The following is a 25,548-nucleotide window of genomic DNA, read 5'->3' on the forward strand; positions in this document are numbered from 1 at the left end:
TTCATGCCATTCTCCTGCCTCAGCCTCCCGAGTAGCTGGGACTACAGGTGCCCGCCACCACACCCGACTAATTTTTTGTATTTTTAGTAGAGGCGGGGTTTCACCGTGTTAGCCAAAATGGTCTTGATCTCCTGACCTCGTGATCCGCCCATCTCGGCCTCCCAAAGTGCTGGGATTACAGGCTTGAGCCACCGCGCCCGTCCTAATGATTGTTGATGCTTATTGCATTCTTAAATTGTCTTTCAAACCACTTGCTATTCATTAATTCAAAACTAATCTGATACTTAAAAATTCCTTTGCTCTGATGGCAAGACATATCTTTATTATTAATTATAATGAATATCTTGTATGACTTTCATATATTCTTTATTCATCTGGAACTGACTTAACTAATATTTTAAGCAGAATTATTAAAACATAACTGGGATGTATGTATACATATTATTGAAATATTCACATACTATAAAATTCACCATTTTACAGTATACAGTTTAATGAATTATAAAAACTATATTTCTAAGGTTGTGCAACTAACTATCACCACTGTCTAATTCTAAAACATTTTTATCACCCCAGAAAGAAACTTGTACTGATTGGAAGTTCATCCTTACTCCTTCCTTCTTCCAGCCCCTGGAAATCACTCATCTACTTTCTGTCTATATGGATTTGCCTATCATGGATATTTCATATAAATGGAATTACATAACATGGGGCCTTTTGTGTCTGGCTTGTTTCACTTACCATAATATTTTCAATACTTTATTCCTTTTTATTGTTGAGTAGTATTTCATTGTATGGATATGTCACTGGTATTTATCCATTTGTCTAGTAATGAACATTTGAGTGGTTTCCACCTTTTGTGGGTTATAGTTTTAAATATGTATTTTTCAGTATTGGTCATATATATGTAGGTGTATATATATACACAGCAAACCAAGTCTTTTGCTTTAAGTCAGGTTGATGTTGTAATTGTCACTGTTTAGCAAAATTGCTTGTTTACTTTGTGCCCAATCTCTTTTCCTCTTTACCCCATGAAAGTTTTATTTCTAACAAGACACTTGGATATTAAATCTTTAAATAAATTATGTTTGGTATTTTATTTTATGCAGTAGCTTAACAAGCTGTACATAAGTGTTTGATGATATTAATATAATTATGCTTTTATGTAATTGATACTCGGCATAAAATTCAGCATAAAATGTTAGCCTATAATTCACTGGAAGTAATTGATCTGCTTTATTAATCTCTGGTTTGCTTGTCTTTCATAGTTGATGTTAATATATCTGTCCACCTCACTAGATCCACAAGAAGGTGCTGTGGTGGTTCTCCCTGCAGACTCTCAGCAGCGTTTGGTTCAGCTTGTATATTTCCTACCCAGTTTGCCTGCTGATCTGCTTTCTCGGTTAAGTCGTTGCTGTATTATGGGAAGACTCAGTTCAAGTTTGGCTGCCATGCTTATTGGGATACTGCACATGAGGTAGCATGCTCAAGTGAGCTGTATTTTAAGTGTATTATCTTTTCCCCCTTTTACTGGTAATTTGTGAATTATTGAAGGCTTTTGAAGTCGCATATACTACCTTCATTTACTCTTAATGCAACAGTTAGAACTGTTGATATCACTAGGTAGAGTAAGTTCACAAGAGTAAGACTGTTTCAAATTACTTGGTTAATGATTTTTATAGATAGGTTGGAATAAGACTTGAAATAGAATTAACAAAAGTGTGTAGTAAGGGATTTATTGGTAGGTGAGGGTGTCGTACTTCAAACCTTTGTTGTTATGGAATTGCAATATAGATCTTTTCTTCAGAGAGCTCAGAATTTAATGTAGCTAGTGAATTAAATAAACTCGTGGACTGAGACCAGGAATCACTTGTAATCTCTCACTTTTGCCGGGCGCGGTGGCTCAAGCCTGTAATCCCAGCACTTTGGGAGGCCTAGACGGGCGGATCACGAGGTCAGGAGATCGAGACCATCCTGGCTAACACAGTGAAACCCCGTCTCTACTAAAAAAATACAAAAAACTAGCCGGGCTAGGTGGCGGGCGCCTGTAGTCCCAGCTACACGGGAGGCTGAGGCAGGAGAATGGTGTAAACCTGGGAGGCGGAGCTTGCAGTGAGCTGAGATCCGGCCACTGCACTCCAGCCCGGGCGACAGAGCAAGACTCCATCTCAAAAAAAACAAAAAAAAAAAAAAAAAAAAAAAACTCTCACTTTTTTTTTCCTGGTGGTATAATAAACATAACATAATATTTACCATTTTAACCTTTCTTAAAAACTTTTGCCAGGCACGGTGGCTCACGCCTGTAATCCCAGCACTTTGGGAGGCCAAGGTGGGCAGATCACGAGGTCAGGAGTTTGAGACCAGCCTGGCCAGCATGGTGAAACGCCATCTCTACTAAAAATACAAAACTTAGCTGGGCATGGTGATACGTGCCTCTAGTCTCAGCTACTCAGGAGGCTGAGGCAGAAGAATTGCTTGAACCCAGGAGGCGGAGGTTGCAGTGAGCCGAGATGGTGCCATTGCACTCCAGCCTGGGTGACAGAGCGAGACTCCGTCTCAGAAAAAAAAAGTTTTAATATTTCAAGAGACAAGTTCTCACTCTTACCCAGATTGGACTGCAAGTGGCATGATCATAGCTCACTGCAGCTTTGAACTCTTGGGGTCAAGAGATCCTCCCGCCTTGGCCTCCAAAGTAGCTAGCACTACATGCCATTTTCCATAGCCATTTTACTCTGAAACTCTGAAAGGTTTTATATTGCTTGTGTTGGAAGTATCCTCATGTGTATATCTTCAGTCATAGTATTTTAGTATTCAGCAGTATTACTGGTTGTGGGAAGGGTCTGATGGGAAGGGTCTGATGTGGTTTTAGGCAGAAATAGAAATCTCGGCTGTAATTGAAAAGTTTTCTTGTATAGATCACCTATCTCAGGTAGATAAGAGTAGCTTACTCTTAATAGACTTTCTTCATACCAGTATAGGACAGATATTTAACTCTGGTCATTGGAAGTGTGCTTCAAAACTGACAGTAAATTTGCCTTTTACCAAAACAGAGAACAAAACATATAAATAAAATATTGTTTGTATTTTAAAATTCTAGGTTTATTTCTTCCTTCTATATGCCCATTAAAGGGGCCTGGACATATTTTTTAAGAATTTTAAATATTGGCCGGGCGCAGTGGCTCAAGCCTGTAATGCCAGCACTTTGGGAGGCCAAGACAGGCGGATCACGAGGTCAGGAGATCGAGACCATCCTGGCTAACACTGTGAAACCCCGTCTCTACTAAAAAATACAAAAGCTAGCCGGGCGAGGTGGTGGGCGCGTGTAGTCCCAGCTACTGCGGAGGCTGAGGCAGGAGAACGGCGTAAACCCGGGAGGTGGAGCTTGCAGTGAGCTGAGATCCGGCCACTGCACTCCAGCCTGGGCAACAAAGCCAGACTCTGTCTCAAAAAAAAAAAAAAGAATTTTAAATATTTATTACTTTTCCATGTTTTTTCTTTTTGGATATTAAAAAAACTGCACTTCGTTTTGTGTAAGCAAAGTGCTAGGCCTTTTAAAAGTTAAATTTTTAAAATTTTTTTCTGTAACTTAAGTGCTTGTTTTTTATTTGACTTCCAGTAGAGGGCACTCTGTTCCTTAGATATAACTTAGATTCAGTTCAGTTAAATCACCCCTTGAATGTTTCTTGAAATTGATTCTCCTTGGAAGATGCATTTAATGTCTTCCTCAACATCTGTTCACTTATGTTTAGTAAGTTTTGTCAAACATGTTTTTTAAAATCTTGGGTTTTTTTTTTGCTTTTATCTTTTTGTGGCGATCAGTGGCGAGAATTGGGAAAATATATTAATTTTACAAATACTGATAATACAGACTCATATTTAAACGATTATCATTGTGGTTAAAGTCTGCCAAATTAAGTTTTGCTTTTTAGTATTTGTACAGAGTCCATTAGTAGACTTCTCTCTATATAGGTGTATTATTCCCATCTAAAGTAGTCCCTTTTTAAAAAGAAGACAAAATTAGGACTTTTTAGCCTTGTTGAGCCCATGGCACTATCATTTTATCACTTTTCATAGGGTCATAATAAGACTAGCTGGGCGCAGTGGCTCACGCCTGTAAATCCCAGAACTTTGGGAGACTGAGGCAGGCGATCACTTGAGGTCAGGAGTTTGAGACCAGCCTGGTCAACGTGGTGAAACCCTATCTCTATTAAAAATACAAAAATTAGCTGGGCATGGCAGCTTGTGCATGTAACCCTAGCTACTAAGGAGGCTGAGGCAAGAGATTTGCTTGAATCCAGGAGGCAGAGGTCGTAGTGAGCTGAGATAGTGCCACTGCACTTCACCCTGGGTGACAGAGGGAGACTCCATCTTAAAAAAAGGACTGAAGGTTAGTTCATTCAGACATATATATGTTGGGTTACTTCATATCTTTAGTTTTTTATTCAAAGTAACTCCTCTTCTTGACCATGACTATAAAAGTCAACTTTTAAATTATTTGCCACTAATACTCTTAAAATATTGCTTCTCAGTCCCATGCATCCTGTGCACTGTTGCCAGATTGATTTTTCTGCATTACTCCTTTACTCAATTCTGATTTTTATCTTGTCACATTAACTGGTCTGTGAGATCAAGTTTAGCTCAATTTTTGTAGTTCTGATACCTTGCCGTCTGTATTAAAGCATTTGTCTAATGGCAGGACATGTACCACCTAAGCAGGGATTCCATGTGTTAAAAACCCATCAGCTAGAAATCTTTCATGTTTATTTTCTCTCAGCTTTTAAAAAATGTGTTTGGAATTGCTGTCTCTACCTTTTTACCAGCCAGTTATAGTTTTTTTATAATCTGATGTTTTCCTCATACCATTCTACTTGTGGTGTTTCATCATAATATCCAGTGGCCTTTTCTCAGTTCTTACCCCACTACCCCAATTCATTTATAGCCAGATTGGGGGAACAGAAAGCATAAATATGGAAAGATGCTCCGTGGTGTTAGATAAAATCTCTGAGGAAGGAGAAATTGGCTTGTACCAGGAAGTTTGGCTCGGGTTTCAAATAGGGTGAACATATGACCTGGTCTGCCAGGAACAGTTCCATTTTACTCCTTTTGACCCAGCATAATCAGCACCAGCACCCTCTTTTGCTCACAGAAGTCTTCAGGCTTGGAAAGTATATATGGTTTTCATAGTTAAAGACAGTGTGCTATATTGCTTGTCATTTATCACTTTTCACAGGGTTAGAATTTTAAATAGGCTGTTAAATAAATTTGCTGCCCCTTTTGGCCACTGGATGGCACCGTGGCTTCCTGTTTTCATTGAGTTCAAGAAGATAATAGTTTGTTTTCCAACCACTATTTTGTACTTCTTTCTGTTGAGCATCTGTACTTTTTATAACCCCCTTAGTTTGTGCTCTTGCCCCATAGACCTTTGCTTATTACCTGGGAATGACACCCAAGAAGAGTGTTTTCATTATTTTATGCCCGTCCCCTCCGTAAGAATATTAATAAGGCCGGGTGCAGTGGTTCACGCCTGTAATCCCAGAACTTTGGGAGACCAAGGCGTCTGGATCACCTGAAGTCAAGAGTTTGAGACCAGCCTGGTTAACATGGCGAAACCCCATCTCTACTAAAAATACAAAAATTAGTCAAGCATGTTGGCGCACGCCTATAATCCCAGCTACTCAGGAGGCTGAGGCAGGAGAATCGTTTGAACCCAGGAGGTGGAGGTTGCAGTGAGTTGAGATCATGCCATTGCACTCCAGCCTGGGCAACAAGAGTGAAACTCCATCTCAAAAAATATATATATTAATAAATATAAGTGCAATTATTATAACAGTAAAACAATTACTAAGTGCTTTTAGGTGAATTAGAAGTTCCTAATTTTGTTTGATATTTATTCAGATGTCTGTGATAAAAAATTTTTAGTATCAGCTTGTCTGATTAGTCTCAGCCTTTATGCAACACTCATGGTTGACATCTGTTTTCTTCCTAGCTTTACCTTGAAGGGAATTTTAAAAGGAGACACTAGAAACTGATCTCATAGGAGGAACCAAATAGTCCTCATTTAATGAGAAGCTGCTTTACATTTAGCTATTCCTTTTGAGTCCTCTGCCAATACCTTAGCTGCACTATTGTGAAATAGACCTAGTTACAACTTTACTAAGAATAAGAACACACAGTTGCCTTACAGTGGCTTTAAAGATAAGTTTTCTTTGCCTAATTAAGATACTTTTGCTTAGTTATGTAGGAAGCTGAAGCTTGTTTAAACATAACTCGTTTGCCGAGGGTAAGACTATAAAAATCAAATAGTAAATACATAGCAGCTGAACCTACCACTGAAAAGCAAAACTTCATCTTGGCTCCTTAGAGTCTGATTTTCAAGTGGGATAGAAATTTTCTGTTACACTATATATGTTGATCAAGTATGCTTTTTAATGAAAGTTTATATTAATGTTTGAATTTCACACTTTTCTGCTATGGTACTTGAGCCCTTGGATATGAAATTAATACAAGGCATATATGGGTTTTAAGCTATGAAATCAAACTTGTTTTCAGTAAAGAAAAATGGTTATATACTGTGCTACCTTTGAAAAGTCTGTCAAGTTGGTCACTTCTGGTAACACTTCTCCCTTTGTTTTTCATAGATCATCATTTTCTGGGTGGAAGTATTTAGCTAAAGACTGGTTGATGAGTGATGTGGACTATTTCAGCTTCTTATTTTCCACACTTACAGGTAACCACATTCACTTGCCAGATTATAAAAGAAAAAACCTAATGTGAATCACAATTATCCTTCTAAGATTTGCCATTTTATCAGTTTGGTTCAGTTTTGAAGGTGATAAATATTCTGTCTTGGAGTGATTTTTGTGATTAGTAAGTGGAAATCGAAAGAATATTTCTAACCTACATTGTTAGGCTTCTGAGGCAGGAGGATGGATGATTTATCTTTAAATCTCTTACAGTATGAGTATCAAAACCCTGAGCATTATTTGAATGTCATGTTATTGTATTTTTAAGTTTGATGTACTGTTACTATTATTTTAAATGCATTATTTAAATATTTTCATTTTATACTTGAATAATGATGGGATTCTTTGAAATTTTCTGAAGACTTGAAATTAGGAGAGTTAATATAGTGTCAGAGTCCAAAAAGAACTCGACAGTTCCAATACTATGCTGAATCTAGCAAGATAAATATTTCAGAAGATAAACGTAAGCTCCTATATGTTTATTGTATACTTTTGAATGTGTACATTTGAGGTGGGGGAGGCTGTGTGTTTTAATAATAGTAGTTGTCAAAAAGATTTTAGTGGTTTTAGAAAGCTCATTGGGAGTCAGTACTATGACATGGCTATCAAACTAGATGCTGCCTCTTCAGGTTGTGCTTACAGAAGTATAGTGATTTGAACATCAAGGTAGATAGGGTTGGGCCACACCAGTGGTATTCTGATCATTCTGAGAACTACCTTTCAGGAGTGACTTTGGCAGGTTGTTTGTGTAGGTTAGGCCAAGTGTAATAGAGGTGGTAAGGGGAACTAGAAATTGTTGAATGAACTATACACGTATTGTCAAAGTAAAAACACTTAGGGCGATGGAGTAGTTTTAAAACATTTGAAGGGCTGTTATCTAAGAACCTAAAGTATTTGATATATATGTAGGAGTATATTATTGCTTTTACTTGCTCATTTGCTTTTCTAAACCTAGCATTAATTGGAAAGATTATGCCTTTCACTCTAAGTAAAAGTGTCAAAACCCTAGTAGAAGTGGTAAAACCGGTTTCTTGCTATATTATAGATTGGGTCTGATCACATCTTTTATGTAATTATATGAATTTAACTGTCTTCATTGCTAGCATTTTATTTTTTAAAATATTGCATGAAATGCAGAAGCTCAGAGAAAACAAGGTAGCTTAAAGAATGTTCACTTGAAGACATAACGTCATCTCTGTTTTTTAAAAAATTATGAAAAATGTCACTGCTTTTTTTTTTTTTAATTGGCTTTCTTTGTTACCTGAATTAGGGTTTTCGAAAGAGGAGTTGACTTGGCTTCAGAGCCTTCGAGGAGTTCCTCATGTCATCCAGACACAGCTTTCCCCTGTGCTTCTCTACCTTACAGATTTGGATCAATTTTTACACCATTGGGATGTAACAGAGGTAATAGTTCATTTAAAAAGAAACTGATAATTATTAAAATTCAGTTCATCAGCCAACAATAGTTACTATATATGAATTGCCTTGTGTGAGAGCTTTTCAAAGATACTTGTTTAAAGTGCTTATAATCTTGGATAGGAGAAGTAAGTTTGAAAAGGGAAACATTCTTTATAAATTATGCCCCTAGAACAGAACAAATCAGCAATTTGAATGATAGATCTGTCTTTTTAAAAGAGGAAAGCATTATGTAAGAGGAAGAATTGAGGTTTTGAAGGATAAGACTTAAGTAAGAGTTGGTATCCTTGAAAGTGACTTTTTAAATGAAGATTATTCACCAGTTCCTTTGGTTTTAAGAATTACTATGTAGCTTATTAAAATTAAATTTAAAACCCAAATTCTTTAAGTTTTGAAGTTTGGTTTACAAGTGTTATTTTTTATTTTATTTTATTTTATTTTTTTGAGACAAGAGTTTTGCTCTTATCACCCAGGTTGGAGTGCAGTGGTACAATCTCGGCTCACTGCAACCTCCACCTCCCAGGTTTAAGTGATTCTCCTGCCTCAGCCTCCCAGGTAGCTGGAATTATAGGCATGCGCCACCACACCTGGCTAATTTTTTGTATTTTTAGTAGAGCTGGGTTTCACCATGTTGGTCAGGCTGGTCTCGAACTCCTGACCTCAGGTGATCTACCCACCTCGGCCTCCCAAAATGCTGGGATTACAGGCATGAGCCACCACACCCGGCCTACAAGTCTTATTTTTTAAGTAAATTTAAACATTTAAAAGAGGACTTTGATTTAATTTTATTCCTTTTACAAACAAAATTTTTTTTACTTTCTTAAATAACCGTAATAGTATTTGTCAAATACTTCAGTTTTCTGACAAACCTTCACAAATAATTGAAGTAAATCTTAGAGATATCTAATAAATTGAACATATAAATATCAGAAATCTTACGTTTTAGTACTACTTAATGAAACTTCAGATTAAAACCACAAGTCTAAATTAATTACTGACTTTAAAAAGTATTTTTTGTTACTGTTTTGGGGTTTGGTTTGGTGTTTTTTGTTTTTGTTTTTTTGAGACGGAGTCTCGCTCTTGTCGCCCAGGCTAGAGTGCAGTGGCGCTATCTCGGCTCACTGCACCCTCTGCCTCCCGGGTTCAAGTGCTTCTCCTGCCTTAGCCTACAGAGTAGCTGGGATTACAGGCACCCGCCACTACTCCCGGCTAATTTTTTGTGTTTTTAGTAGAGACAGTTTTGCCATTTTGGGCTGCCGAACTCCTGACCTCAGGAGATGCTCCCACTTTGGCCTCCCAAAGTGCTGAGATTACAGGCGTGAGCCACTGCTCCTGGCCTGGTGTTTTCTTTTTAAGAGATCTTGCTGTTTTGCCCAGGCTGGCCTTGAATTCCTGGGCTCAAGTGATCCTCCTGCCTCAGCCATCTGAGTAGCTGGGGCTGTGGGCATATGGCATCATGCCCAGCTGCTGACATATTTTAAATTGGAATTACAAGGCTGATCTTGCCCTAATAGGCAAGATTGTCTTAAATGTTACAAATACTTATACTAAATACACAAACAGTATCACAAACATTAATACTAAGGGTTTATTTAATTTCTAAGTTTTTACGTTTATTTTTATTCTTTTGTGTGTGAGTGTAAATTTAGGGGTACAAATGCAGTTTTGTTACATAAGACTGTACAGGCCGGGCGCGGTGGCTCAAGCTTGTAATCCCAGCACTTTGGGAGGCCGAGACGGGCGGATCACGAGGTCAGGAGATCGAGACCATCCTGGCTAACACGGTGAAACCCCGTCTCTACTAAAAAACTACAAAAAACTAGCCGGGCGAGGTGGCGGGCGCCTGTAGTCCCAGCTACTCGGGAGGCTGAGGCAGGAGAATGGCGTCAACCCGGGAGGCGGAGCTTGCAGTGAGCTGAGATCTGGCCACTGCACTCCAGCCTGGGCGACAAAGCGAGACTCCGTCTCAAAAAAAAAAAAAAAAAAAAAAAAAAAAGACTGTACAGTGGTGAATCAGGTATCTGAGAGTATCCCCCAACAACGTACACTGTACCCAGTAAGTAATCTCCTGTCATTCACCCCACTCCCACCCATTCACCCTTTTGAGTCTCTATTGTCTGTCATTTCACACTCTATGTCCATGAGGAGACATTATTTTTAGCTCCCACTTACAAGCAAGAATATGCGCTATTTGTCTATGTCTGACTTGTTTCACTTAAGATAATGGCCTTCAGTTACATCCATGTTGCTGCAGAAGGCATGATTTTATTCTTTTCTATGGCTAAATAGTATTTCGTTGTGTGTAAATATCACATTTTCTTTATCCATGCATATGTTGGAACATTTAGGTCAATTCCATATATTTGCTATTGTGAATTGTGAATAGTCCTGCAATAAACATAGGTATCTTTTTGATGTAATTATTTCTTTTCCTTTGGGTACATACACGGTAATAGGTGTGATGGATCGAGTGGTAGTTCTATTTTCAGTTATTTGAGAAATCTTTCAACTGATTTCCACAGAGTTTGTACTAATTGACATTCTCACCAACAGTGTATAAGTGTTCCCTTTGTCTTCTTCATAGCCATTCTGACTAGTGTAAGATGATATCTCTTTGTGGTTTTAATTTGTATTTCTCTGATGATTAATGATGTTGAGCATTTTTTCATGTGTGCCTTTTTGGCCAATTTGTCATCTTGAAAATACCCATTCATATCCTGTCTACTTTTTAATGTGGTTATTTGATTTTTTGCTACTGCTTGAGTTCCTTGCATTGTAAATTTTTGGTATTAGTCTCCTGTTGGATGCATGGTTTGCCTATATTTTCTCCCATTCTGCAGGTTTTCTGTTTGCTTAGGTAATTATTTTTCTGTGTAGAAATTTTTTAGTGTAATGAAGTCCTATTTGTCTATTTTGTTTTGTTGCTTGTGCTTTTGGGCTGTTAGTCATGAATTATTTGTCTAGATCAATGTCCAGAAGAGTTTTCTCTAGGTTCTTAGTATTTCTGTAGTTTCACATCTTACATTTAAGTGTTTAATCCATCTCGAGTTGATTTTTGTATATTGTAAGAGAGATCCAGTTTCATTTTTATGCATGACATTCCAGTTTTCCCAGCACCTATAGTAAAATTTGTCCTGTCTCCACAGTAGTTCTTGTTGACTTCGTCAAAGCTGAGTTGGTTATAAATATGTGCCATTATTTTTGGGTTCTCTATTCTGTTCCCTTGATCTATGCATCTGTTTTTTTACTAGTACCATGTTGTTGTGTTTACTACAGCCTTGTAGGTAATGTAAAGTATCACAGGGTATATGATACTTCCAGCTTTGCTCTTTTTGCTTAGTATTGCTTTGGCTATTCAGGCTCTTGTTTTGGTTCCATATTAATTTTAGGATGCTTTTTTCTAATTTTGTGAAAAATGACATTGGTATTTTGATAGCAGTTTCATTTAATCTAAAGATTAATTTGGATAGGGTTGTCATTTTAACGATGTCAATTTTCCTATCTGAACATTGAATGTTTTTTCATTTGTTTGTGTCATCTACATTTTCTTTCATCAGTGTTTTCTAGTTCTCTTTGTAGAGCTCTTTTACCTCCTTGGTTAAATATATTCCTAGGTTTGTTTGTTTGTTTTTGTAGCTGTTATAAGTGGGATTGCCTTCTTGATTTTGTTCTCAACTAGTTATTGGTATATAGAAATTACTGATTTTTGTATGTTGATCTTATATCTTGAATTCATTTCTAGATATAAGATCATACCATCTAGTTGGATATGGTGGCATGCACCTGTAATACCTCTACTTGGAAGGCTGGGGCAGTAGGATAGCTGGAGTCCAGGAGTTTGAGGATGCAGTGAACTATGACTGTGCCACTGCACTCCAGTTGGGGCAAGAGAGCGAGACCTCATGTCTTAAAAAATAATCGTATCAGCAAACAGGGATAATTCAACTTCCTCTTTCCAATTTGGATGTCTTTTTTTTCTCTTGCCTGATTGCTCTGGCTAGGATGTCATGTGCTATGTTGAATAGGATGATGAAAGTGGGCATCCTTGTCTTGTTCCATTTCTTACAAGAAATCTTTCCAACTTTTCCTCATTCAGTGTGATGTTGGCTGTGGGTTTGTCATATATGGATGGCCTTTATTACTTTTGAGGTATGTTTCTTCTATGCCTAGTTTGTTGAGAGGGTTTTTATCATGAAGGGATGCTGAATTTTATCAAATGCATTTTTTGTGTGTTTTGAAATGATCATATGGTTTTTGTCCTTAATTTGGTTCATGTGAAGTATCACATTTATTGATTTGTGTATATCGAACCATTCTTGCACCCCTGAGATAGAAACCCTGCATCATGGTATATTACCTTTGATGTGCTTTTAGATTTGATTTGCAAGTATCTTGTGGAGGAATTTTGTGTCTGTGTTCATAAGGGAGTAAGAGAATGAATAAAGCCTCCAGGACATTTGGGACTTATGTAAAGTGACTAAGCTTATGAATTATTGGTATTCCCAAGGGGAAGAATGATTTAAAGTTTAGAAAACCTAGCCAACCAGGTAATTGGTGAAAACTTTCCAAGCCTAGCAGGAGATTTAGACATCCAGATTCAGAAGGCCCAGCAGTCCTCAGGAGAATACATTGCAGAAAAGACTTCATCATGACATAATCAGACTGTCTAGAGTCAAAATGAAAGAGAGCATTCTAAAATCAGCAAGAGAATCATGTCTAGTCATTTATAAAGAAAATCCCATCAGACTAACAGCAGACTTTTTAGCAGAAACCTTACAGGCCAAAAGAGAATGGGATGGCATTATCAAAGTGCTGAAAGGAAAAAGCAAAACAACTCTGAAAGCCAAATAGCACTTTATTGGCTGAAAGTTGGGATTAGAGAGGTGGTAAAAGATACTCATACAAACAGAAACCAAAAGTGAGCAGGAGTAGCTATACTTTTACAGGTAAAACAGACTTCAAATCAAAAACAGGTTTAAAAAATACAAAGAAAATCATTATGTAATGATGAAGGGACCAATTCAGCAAGAGGATACAACAATTCTAAATATATATGCACCCAACACCAGAGCATCCAGATTCCGTAAGTATTACTAGACCTAACGGAAGAAATACATGGCAATACAATAATAGTGGGGTGCTGTAACACCCCACTCTCAGCATTAGATCATTGAGAAAGAAAATACAAAGAAACATTAGACTTAAGTTGAACTTTAGACCAAGTGGACCTTACAGACATTTATAAAACATTCTACTCAACAAACTGCAGAATATGCATTCTTATCATCATCACATGGAACTATCTATCTCCCAGATAGACCATATGGTAGGTCACAACAAGTCCCAACAAGTTTTAAAAAATCAAAATCATACCAGGTATCTTCTCAGACCACAGTGGAATAAAATAAGAAATCCGTACCAAGAGGAACTTTACAAATGATGCAAATACATCACTTTGCATTGATATATTGCAAAATTAAACAACATACTCCTGAACGATGACATGCTCCTGAGCAATTATTGAGTCACTGAAGAAATTAAAATAGAAATTCAGAACATTTTAGAAACAATTGAAAATGGAAACAAATCATACTAAAACCCGTGAGATACAGGAAAAGCAGTGCTGAGAGGGAAATTTATATCATTAAATGTCTACATCAAAAAAGTAGAAAGATTACTAATCAACAACCTAAACACTGTACCTTAAGGAACTAGAAAACTAAGAACAAACCAAGCCCAAAATTAGCAGAAGACTTGAAATAACAAAGATTAGAGCAGAACTAAATGAAATAGAGATCAAAAAACAATACAAAGGGTCAACAAAATGCAAAGTTGGTTCTTCAAAGAGATAAGATTGATAGCCAGTAGCTAGACTAAGCAAGAATAGTGAAGATCCAAATAGACAAAAACAGAAATGAAAAGGAGACATAACAACTGATATCACAGAGACTATTACAACTATACACCTACACACTGAAAAATCTAGAGGAAATGGATAAATTCCTGGAAACATACAACTCCCCAAGGTTGAACCAGGATGAAACAGAAAATCTGAACAGACCAATAATGAGTAGTATGGTTAAATTGGTAATAAAAAAATCTCCAGGCCGGGCGCAGTGGCTCATGCCTGTAATCCCAGCACTTTGGGAGGCTGAGGCGGGAGGATCACGAGGTCAGGAGTTCAAGACCAGCCTCACCTATGGTGAAACCCTGTCTCTACTAAATATACAAAAGTTAGTCAGGTGTAGTGGCATGCATCTGTAGTCCCCGCTACCTGAGAGGCTGAGGCAGGAGAATCGCTTGAACCCAGGAGGTAGAGGTTGAAGTGAACCAAGATCGTGCCACTGCACTCCAGCCTGGGTGACAGAGCGAGACTCCATCTCAAAAAAAAGATCTCCAAAGAATGAAAAGCCCAGGACCAGATGGATTCACAGCTGAATTCTGCCAAATGTACAAAGAACTAATACCCATTCTCGTGAAATTGTTTCCAAAAATCAAGGAGGGAAGAGGGAATTCTCCTTAATTCATTCTGTGATACCAGTATCACATGATACCAAAACTATACAGGGACACAGCAGAGAAAAGAAGACTACATTACATACCTATTTGTCTCTCTTTTTTTTCGGAAACATCGTTTCACTCTGTCTGTCGCCCAAGCCAGAGTGCAGTGGTGCAGTCTCAGCTCACTGCCAACCTCCGCCTCCTGGGTTCAAGCCATTCTCTTGCCTCAGCCTCTTGAGTAGCTGGGATTACAGGTATGCGCCCCCACACCTGGCTAATTTTTGTATTTTTAGTAGAGACGAGGTTTCACCATGTTGGTCAGGCTGGTCTTGAACTCCTGACCTCAAGTGATCTGCCTGCCTTGGCCTCCCAGAGTGCTGGGATTACAGGTGTGACCCACCGTGCTTGAACCTATTCTTTATTTCTTAAATTTCTTTTCTTTTGAGACCAAGTTTCACTCTTGTTGCCCAGGGTGATGTGCAATGGCACAATCTCGGCTCACTGAAACTTCTGCCTCCCAGGTTCAAGCGATTCTCCTGCCTTAGCCTCCCGACTAGCTGGAATTACGGGCGCCTGCCACCATGTCCGGCTAATTTTTTATATTTAGTAGAGACGGGGTTTCACCATGTTGGCCAGGCTGGTCTTGAACTTCTGACCTCAGGTGATCCACCTGCTTTGGCCTCCCAAAGTGCTGGGATTACAGGCATGAGCCACTGTGCCTGGCTGCTATTTCTTAACATTCGAAGGTGCTTGTCCAGTGAGAATGCAAAATTATGCCATCCTAAGTAATATTGGTTTCATTTTTTCATGCAAAATCTGAAGTAATATTCTTTCCTGGCTGGTTTTATTTTTTGTTAGCCAGTTTTGACAGTGTTCTCAACAGGGTAGCCTCTCAGTTCAAGTTACAACCTAATTCTTTTTTTGTTGTTGGTGGTGTATCAATTAATTTATTAACTTGATATATTCATTTTATTTTGAATTCTCTTGTTCTTCCTATCTCTAGGGACTATATCTTTTATAGTTATTTAACTTATTTCTCTCATGGCTTTGTTTGACTCTGGTCACAATGCTAGGGTCATGCCAATGACATCCTCATTTTATTACCCATAGTGCCTGGTACTGTGTTTACTTATAGGTCTTGAAATCTTACATTTATTTTAGGTTTTCAGCTTGCTTTTATCTATCAGGGTCTGTATGGTGACTTGTAAGTTCTCAGGGAAAGCTGAGCTTCTTATGGTTATGGTAGCACATGTAACTTTCTTGGTATGATACTTGGGGAGAGTTCAGGTGGTCTCCTATTAGTGAAAGAGAAGATTATATTAGAGTAGTTATGGCAGACTAGTTTTCTGCAAAGAACAGTGGAGAATGGAATTTAGAAAGCAACATGTGGAATTTAGGTGTGCTTATTGCTGTTGGGTGTTGCTTCTCCTGTATCCTGTTACTGGACATAAAGTAATCATTCAGCACCACAGAGTTTATTCTAGTTATATCCTGTTTCTTTTTTGTACCTGCTTTCTCTGATAGAAACCTGGCTCCAGTTATACTTAATATATTTACTTGATCAGCTTCTCTGTAATTAGTCTTCCTTTGCTCCCACCCCGCTCATCTCACTCCATTTGGACTCTGGTTCTTGCAGGCTCTCTACTCTGGGCCATCTCAGCACTCCCGCCAAATCCAGTGCCAGAGTTTACCTAGTTTGGCCCCACCCGTTGCCTTTAGAACTGAATCGTTTAGGGCAGCAAGGGGAGGCAGAGGGGAAGTGATGAAGTGGTCATTATTGAATGTGCACTTTTCAAATGTGGTTTACCTTTGATTAATAAAAATATTCAGCATGTTTGTTTTGAAGTAGGAAGATGGCCTTGGAAATGAGTTTTTTCTGATTGTTACTTATAGGTATAAAAGAAAAAGTTACCAAGTAAATTTTCTGGGTAATATCTATAAGGTACTTTACAGAGAAATAATATATAGATCTGTTGATCCCTGCCCCCACTGTCAAATCTGTAAATAACAAAGTACAAAAAGTCTTGATTTTTCAGGACTAGTTGACAGCTCTCTTGAACTAAATTGACTTATCTCTTCCTAGAGTGATATTCTTCCTTCCACCATTCTTGTTTTTTTATGTGATGTTTTTACATATTTCATTTTTGATAGTATACTGTATCAGATTCTGAGAGTTTGTGCTGTGACTGGTATCTGTGAAGGACTTAGTACTGTTCTTGACTCCTCTTGTTTATCTGAGAACTTAGGAAATTAAAATACTAGGGGTTTTACTTCTAACTCTACTTTTGTGCAGATTTCTTTTTTACCTTTAGAGAATAGGAGGCAGTGTTATGAATAAATTGAACAGGATATTTGTATTTTCTGGGTCATAAATATTTTTCTGTGATACATTTCTCTATCAGGTGGGCAAAAAAAGCTTTTGTTAGCCCTTTGTTCATATCACTCAGATCTTTCTGTTGTAGCACTCAATAAAAATACAGTATGCCTTCACTTAATATCCTCAGTAGGTTCTTTAGGAAACGGAAATGACATATACAGCAGGTCCTTGACTAACATATTATTTTGGAGAGAGTGTCTTACTCTGTCATCCAGGCCACAGTGCAGTGGCACCATCATGGCTTACTGCAGCCTCAACCTCTTGGGCTCAGGTGATCCTCCTGTCTCAACCTCCTGAGTAAGTGGTACCACAAGCACGTGCTACCACATCTGGCCCAACTTTTTTTTTTTTTCTTCTAGATGAGGTACCACTATGTTGCCCAGGCTGGTTTCAAACTCCTGGGCTCGAGCAGTCCTCCTACCTTGGCCTCCCAAAGTGCTAGAATTACAGTCATGAGCCACCAGGCTGGCTGAAAAACTTTTTTTAAATAATGTTAATTGGGGGGAAAAATGATTGCATTATACATTGTTTTGCCTAAAGTCATAGCTTACAAGAACCTGCTAAAGTTGTTAAGTGAAGACTTACTGTACAGTCTCCATGTTGGTAGATTGTAAGCCACTTGAGGGGTATGAGAAAGAAGAGAAGAAGAGAAGGTTTCTCATTGTTTTATTCCTGTGCATGGCACCTAATAGGGGCTAGCTCAGTATTCAATAAATGATTAGTAGATGAATTATTTGGAAAATTAGGCCAAATATTAAGGTCTATTTGTTTGATCTTTGACATTTGCATCTTCAGAGTAATTTGTTACGTGTTTCCTATAAATATGTAGAGCAAGTAAGTATTTTTTTTTTTTTTTTTTTTTTTGAGACGGAGTCTCGCTCTGTTGCCCGGGCTGGAGTGCTGTGGCCAGATCTCAGCTCACTGCAAGCTCCGCCTCCCGGGTTCCCGCCATTCTCCTGCCTCAGCCTCCCGAGTAGCTGGGACTACAGGCTCCCGCCACCGCGCCCGGCTAGTTTTTTTTTGTATTTTAGTAGAGACGGGGTTTCACCATGTTAGCCAGGATGGTCTCGATCTCCTGACCTCGTGATCCGCCCGTCTCGGCCTCCCAAAGTGCTGGGATTACAGGCTTGAGCCACCGCGCCTGGCCCGCAAGTAAGTATTAAAAGAATCTGTTGCTGGGCACAGTGGCTCATACCTGTAATCCTAGCACTTTGGGAGTCTTGAGGTAGGTGGGTTGCTTGAATCCAGGAGTTTAAGGCGAGCCTGGGCAAAATGGTGAAACCCCATCTCTACTAAGAATACAAAAATTAGCCGGGCGTGGTGGTGTGCACCTGTAGTCCCAGCTACTCAGGAGGCTGAGGCCAGAGGATTGCTTGAGCCAGGTCATGGGGGTTGCAGTGAGCTGAGATTGCATCACTGCATTCCAGCCTGGGTGACAGAGTGAAACTCTCTCTCAGAGGGAAAAAAAAAAAAAAATCTGTTGAACTTGTTTCTGACCTAAAATGTTCTGATTTGGTTACTGGTTTTCTCCTTTTCTGACAGGCAGTTTTTCACAGTTTATTGGTTATTCCTGCCCGAAGTCAGAACTTTGACATCCTGCAAAGTGCCATCAGTAAGCATTTGGTAAGTATCCTTCAACTTTTTCTCTTAAGAACGAACACAAGATGCATTGGTTAGAATAGAGTTTACCATAGCCCCAGAAATAGTGTGTCTGGAATTCTAAGCTTAATGATACCATAGCCTCTTGCAGCATGATGCATTGGCAAGAACGGAGGAATCTTGGTATTTTTCCTGGCTGTTATTAATTTAATTCTGAGTGACCTTGGGAAAAGTCTCTTCTTAGGACCTCACTTTTCTAAATCAGTGAAGTAAGGGACCTGAAAATTAAACTTCAAATCCTTTCCAACTTCTGTAATTCGCATGTACTTGCCCTCCGTGTATTGAGAATTCAGCTTCTAGACTGGAGTCTGGGTTCCACCTAGAAGGTTTGAGGTCCAAAGTAGGCACATTATCTAACCTGGCACAAGGTGTGGTCCCTGGAAGCTGTAGACTCAACCCGGAGACTGGCCTGTTACTTGATATTGGATGTCTCATTTCCATTGGTATTAAATTCACATTAGATATACCTCTTTAGTTGCTTTTAACTTCCTCCAGTGTTTATACTCTTTATCTTTGGCTTTTTATTGTAATGTATAATAGTAAAAAGCAGGGCTCCAAATTATATCTTTGAGAAACACACTTGTTTGGATAAAATACAGGCACATCCAGACTCCTTTTTCTCTTTTAAAATGTTATTTCCCTTGAGTTGGAAGAGAGTACTGCTTTGAATTCCTGGTACCTTCTCCCTGCTGTCAGACTTCCAGTCCTTATCCCTGTGTCATCAACAATGCCCACTTTTTTTTTTCTCTACCTCCACTCCGGAGAATTAGACTCTCCTTTGACTACATTCATTATTCTAGTAAAAGATCGATATGCCAATCAGTCTTGGCCACTATTTTCACACAGCCTGTGGAGGAGGTTAAGACATCAGAGTTTGCAGACTTTCTAAAATCATTACCCAACAGTAGTCTCCAGGAGGTTGAAACCATGTATATATACAGTAACAAGTTAGACTGTACCTTAGTGACAGTGCATACAGTACATTCTAGATGAATTAACAAACCCTAATGACCTTTCCTGGGTTTCTTGGCGGTGAAGCAGTCAAATGTTAACTATAGTAATATCTTTTACTGACTCCAGTAGAGGTATGTTTATTCATGTCTGAATGACTAAATCAAAGTGCAGAGGAAGGCTAATTTTAAAATGAGCTATTTATACATTTAATTACCTGGCATAGGAGTGGTGCCACATGCAAGTTTTCCAGCCTGAATAATTAAAAAATTTTTAAGTGTGATTGTTGGTACTCAGATTTTGAGTGCATGAAATAATCCCTTTAAATAGTTATTTCTAACCAGCAGTAGACATTTTATAGAAAATTCAGAAGACTTTGTCATGAAGGGGAGAAAGTGGATTGGGTTAATAGCACTTCTTGCGTTTGCATGTTTTCAAAGTCATTTAATTTAGAGATTAAATTCTCAAAGAAAAACAGGACCTTAAGGTGTGGCAGGTGGCATGTGTTAGGTATATATTAGTTTTCAGTAGAAATGATGTACAGTTAATCGTGAATTAACAGGTTTTGGTTTTATTTGCAGGAGGGGGGCTGTTTTGAAGAGGTAATTAATCTCGTTTTTCTCTGCTTAGGTTGGGTTGACCGTAATTCCTGACAGCACGGCTGGCTGTGTTTTTGGTGTTTTCTGTAAGCTCCTGGATCATACTTGTGTAGTTAGTGAGACTCTACTGCCATTTCTGGCTTCTTGTTGCTACAGTCTTCTTTATTTTCTGCTCACTATAGAGAAAGGGGAAGCAGAACATCTAAGAAAAAGGTAATTATTTTTTATTCTTCAACCTTAATTTTCCTGTTGTTCCCCCTCCCCCAACCAAATAATAATAGAGACAGTTAAAGATAATTAGGTTATACAAATACCTTAAATTCTCTTTCAGAGAGCTTGTGTCAGCCTGGCTAGCTTTTTCTTTGTTCCTTCATGAATCCCCTTTGTGTTGTAGTGAAAATTTTTAGTTTTTTGTTTTTTCCCCTTTAAGTTACAAATTGGAAAAGTTAGATGGCAGTATAAAATGTTTTGTGAGGTTTCTTTTATTAACATTGCTGTAAGTCTAGCAAGAAAACCAATTCTACCCTTAGGAGGATGGGCTACCAGCACAAACCTTTGTGTTTTGCTTTGAGCTTCATTAGAGCTAGCCAGAGTGGGAATTTTAAAACCTTGGATTTAAGGAAATGTTTCTAAGGTGCTAGTGTTTTTAGTTAGTACTTTTGCTCGTATATAATACTCAGGCTAGAGCTTTTAGCATAGTTGGGAAGATTTTACTTTAATTTTAAAAAGTATTTTATGCTTGTATTCTTATTGGTGTGCCCATTAAAAGTTCATTGTAGAAGGTTTTAAAACCTGCTAACAGGTTGGCAAATATTCTGTCACCTGCTGTTAATGTTTTGATATGTGCCTTTTTGGCCTTTTTTGAACTTCTGCATGACATGAAAATACATATACTGAATGTATTAAAAACATGTATGTAGTTTAAAAGGTAATTAAAAACTGAGCCTCCATTTAACCAACCCCAGGTTCAGATATAGAATATCATCAGCACATATACTGTTAATGTACCCTGCACAGTTAAATGTCTTTTATGTACCCCTCTGCCCCAGATCACTTTGGTGTTGATCAACTTCATTACCTTTATAAAAAAATGGTTTTATGTGCATTTTTGAACAGTATCATATTTGTTTTGCATTATTTGTGGATTTTTTGTAATGGGAATTACACTGCCTGTATATTTTGTGATTTGATTCTCTCAGCATTGCTTTTGAGATTGGTTGAAGTTGATTCATTTAGCTGTATTTCATTCATTTTTATTTCTCCATACCAGGGTTCAGCAAACTTCTTTCTATAAAGGGTCAGTTAGTAAATATTTTAGGTTATGCAGACCATTAAGGTCTCTGTCACGGCTACTCAACACTACCATGGTAGTGTGAAAGCATCAATCGATAATATGTAAATAAATGAGTATGATTGTGTTCCAGTAGAACTATTTACAAATACTTGTCGTGGGCTGGATTTGGCCTGTGGCCAGTTTGCTCAGTCTGCTGTGTAGCATTCTGTTACATGCACGTACTATAACTTAGCCATTTTATTGTCAGCATTCAAATTTTTTCCAGTAAGAGTATGTGTATAGAAAAAATGGTGTATTTCACTTTAAATATACTATAAAATTTATGCATAACATAAATTTGATGATAGTTTTCTTATACATCATCAAACTTTAGGTCTGACAGGTCAAGAAAAGGCTTTATAAGTAGCAAGGAACTTCTCAGGGTTCTAGAGATTTTATAAGATCCCCACTTAATGAAATGTGTGTATTGCTATTTGTTATTTCCTGTCACTTGAAGTACAGCCCCTAAAACAACTTCATGCAAAGTTTCAAAGATCTATTATAGTCTCTTACAGAGAAACCTCCTTTGACTTCATGTGGCTGGAATGAACAAAATTAAGTGTGTATAATACTTGTTTGCCTGTTTAAAATGCCCAGTTTTAGAGGTGTTCTATACTGGGTACTGGAAAGGTTGACATTACTAGGATATTAGGCACAGTTGGCAGCCAAAGTCTTAGGTACTAAAATTTCCATTTGGGCTATTTCTTCCTCACTGGAGAAGGTGTTTATAAGATTACAAAATGATGAGAGTGCTGGTCAAATTACTGGGGAGCCTTTGATTTCACAAATGCTGGCCAGAAAGTTAGGTTTGACCAAGTTGAGTTGTTTAGTACTGTGTCTACTGTGCCTTGAAGATACTGTTCTATTGTCTCCTTGCCTCAGTGTTACTAATGAAAAATCTGCTATTAGTCTGAGCCCTCTTAGTTTGTAGGCAGTAATCTTATAGGTAGTAATCTATATTTTTACTGTTTTCTCTTCATCTTCAGTGTGTTGCAGATCAGGATGTGTCCTAGTGTAGGTTTGTTATTTATCCTGCCTGAGACATAGTGTGCTTCCATAATACAAAGATTCAGTTTTTTTCCTTCAAGTCTGGAAAGTTGTTATTAATTTCTAACCATCTTCCCCCATTGTTTCTATTTTCTTGTAAAACTCCTTTTAAACTAATAGGGAGCTTTTTATTGTCTTCTTTATCTCTTAAAAATCTTTTAATTTGCTAATTCTTTTACTTAATCCTCCTACTGAGATTTTATTTCATCAATTATTGTTTTGTTTTCTTTTGGATTTGTTTCTGTTTTGGATTTTCATTTGGTATTTTGTCATTCTTGCTTGTTCTTGGTTTACTGGTGTTTATTCAAAGTTCTTGTTAGTTCCATTAACACCTTTTTCCTCCGGTGTGGGCATTCTCCCTTATTTTAGGGAGCAAGTTGAACGGACTTGTATATTTTGGGCTGCATACCTGTTCCCTAAGGTGTCTTTTGTGGGAGTTCTGTGGAGGTTTGTAGACTTCCCTGTAGGATAGTTTGACATTTGCATTTTCCTGGCTTCCCATTCTATGCAAGGAGCATAGTTCAAACTCCCTGCCTTCCATACCTGGGTTCTGAAGCCTCAGCTTCCAGTACTGTTGACTGTTGAAAATCCTAGCCCTAAAATCCCACATACAGTTTTGTATGACTGGGTATCTTTATATGAATTTTGTTATAGTTTCTGTCACCTACCTAGAGGTTTCACCCATCTGGCCTTGAGCTTGGCTGTCTTTTTTTAAAAGATCTGTGGTTATTTGAAATCCACTCAAATTAAGAAAAGTAGAAAATAAAAATATTTGATTATTACAGGAGTAACTTGTAAAACTCAAGGGCTAGGAATTAGAAATTTAGCAACGGACAAAGCAGCTTACTCTATTTTTCTTCTAGTTTGTGTAGTCTCTATCTCTGTGCCTTTGTGTTAGCTACGTCTGCAGTCCGGCTTTCTCTTTTCTCCTTGCACATGACTGTCCCAGCTGGGCTCTGCATAAGAGTATCTATTTGGCCTAGAATGGATTCACTATTCACCATAGATGGAATTACCATATGTGGAGTCAGGGAAATTGGTTATATGAAAGGGCTGCTCCCTCTAGACCTGGAGGTAGTGAGGTTCTCTTAGAAAGATTTGGGAACTAGGAGGATTATACATGCTCCTGGTAAAGAAGCTGCAACAAGGTCAGAGCCTTTCATAGTCAGTGGACTCTAGGTCCATATGAAGATTGCACCATCTAATTAATACTTGTAGAATGTGGTTAGGCTAGCTGCAGGGTCACCTGTCTCTACCATAAACATTTTGCTCTATAAAGATATCAAGAGAATGATGTTCATTGTTCTTGATTTGGCTCTTAGCCTAAATGTTAGTGAAAAACACCATGTTTACTGAAATGCGGATAGTTTTCTCTTGTTCTTGAGTTTAATTAGGTCCCACCTGCCTTTTTTTTTTGCAATTGCTTTTGAGGACTTAGTAATGAATTCTTAATCTATCTTGAGTTAATTTTTTTTTTTGAGACAGAGTCTTGCTCTTTTGCTAGGCTGAAGTGCAGTGGTGTGATCTTGGCTCACTGCAACCTCCGCCTCCCGGGTTCAAGAATTCTCCTGCCTCAGCCTCCCAAGTAGCTGGGACTATAGGCGCATGCCACCATGCCCAGCTAATTTTGTATCTGTAGTAGAGACAGGGTTTCTCCATGTTGGCCAGGATGGTCTCTTATCTCTTGACCTCGTGATCCACCTGCCTCAGCCTCCCAAAGTGCTGGGATTACAGGTGTGAGCCACCATGCCTGGCCGAGTTAATTTTTTGTATATGATGAAAGATAGGGATCCATTTTTATTCTTCTACAAAAGGATAGCCAGTTGTCCCAGCACCATTTACTGAATGGAGAATCCTTGCCCTTTTGCCTGTTTTTGTCACCTGAGTTGAAGATGAGATAGTTGTAGGTATGTGGCTTTATTTCTGGGTTCTCTTTTCTGTTCCACTGGTCTATGTGTCTGTTGTTTTCTACCATTACCATGCCATTTTGGTTACTGTAGCCTTGTAGTATAGTGTGAAGTCAGGTTGTTTTTGCTTAGGATTGCTTTGGCCATTCTGACTCTTGTTTTGGTTCCATATGAATTTTAGAATTTTTTTTCTAATTGTGTGAAGAATGATGTTGGTAGTTTGATAGGAATACAGTTGAATCTGTAGATTGCTTTGAGCAGTGTGGCCATTTTAACAATACTGTTTATTTCAATTCATGAGCATGGAATGTTTTTCCATTTATCTGTGTCATCTGTGATTTCTCTCAGCAGTGTTCTGTAGTCTTTCTTGTAGAGATCTTTCACCTCCTTGGTTAGATGTATTCCTAGGTATTTCGTGTGTGTGTTGCGGGGGGCTATTGTAATTGAGATTGCATTCTTGATTTGGCTCTCAGCTTAAATGTTATTGGAAAACATGTTTCTTAAAAGGACATTTCAGTTTGGGGGAATATGGAAAGTGGGGGCTTTTCTTGTGTGCATTTGCTCACTGACTCATTTCTGTCTGTTATTTTAGGGACAAGCTGTGGGGGGTCTGTGTCTCCATCCTGGCTCTCTTGCCTCGAGTCCTCAGGTTGATGCTGCAGAGCCTGCGGGTGAACAGAGTTGGGCCTGAGGAGCTGCCTGTTGTGGGCCAGCTGCTTCGACTGCTGCTTCAGCACGCACCCCTCAGGACTCATATGTTGACCAATGCGATCTTGGTGCAGCAGATCATCAAGAATATCACGGTAAGAAGCATGGTACCGGAGGTTTTGTAATGTTAGCATAAGAATGAATTTATGACAGGGGCATGGGAGGGAATTGTGTTTTGAGGGAGAAAGAGATCCCATACAATGGGTCCAGGAATTAACCCCAATGTGGTAATTTCTCAGGGTCTCCTGTGCTGTCCAGCACCTGACTGTGACTTAACGGGGGTGTGTGTCTGTTATTCCAGAACTGG

The 25,548-nt window shown here is 38.4% G+C and overlaps 1 protein-coding gene across 3 annotated transcripts in view; it reads left to right on the forward strand.

Moving 5' to 3' along the window:
* TEX10 (testis expressed 10) overlaps window positions 1–25,548 on the forward strand; it is a 60,345-nt gene that overhangs the window by 33,478 nt on the left and 1,319 nt on the right. For all 3 annotated transcript variants that reach the window (XM_017884328.1, XM_017884329.1, XM_017884330.1), the window contains exons 9-14: window positions 1,300–1,477; window positions 6,639–6,727; window positions 8,014–8,147; window positions 18,580–18,660; window positions 20,278–20,459; window positions 25,126–25,336. In XM_017884328.1, coding sequence (XP_017739817.1) covers window positions 1,300–1,477; window positions 6,639–6,727; window positions 8,014–8,147; window positions 18,580–18,660; window positions 20,278–20,459; window positions 25,126–25,336 — 875 coding nt within the window. The remainder of the gene's footprint in view (window positions 1–1,299; window positions 1,478–6,638; window positions 6,728–8,013; window positions 8,148–18,579; window positions 18,661–20,277; window positions 20,460–25,125; window positions 25,337–25,548) is intronic.

The sequence above is a fragment of the Rhinopithecus bieti genome, unplaced genomic scaffold (genome assembly GCF_001698545.2).
Source record: "Rhinopithecus bieti isolate Rb0 unplaced genomic scaffold, ASM169854v2 scaffold_12088, whole genome shotgun sequence".
NCBI classification, from domain to species: domain Eukaryota; kingdom Metazoa; phylum Chordata; class Mammalia; order Primates; family Cercopithecidae; genus Rhinopithecus; species Rhinopithecus bieti.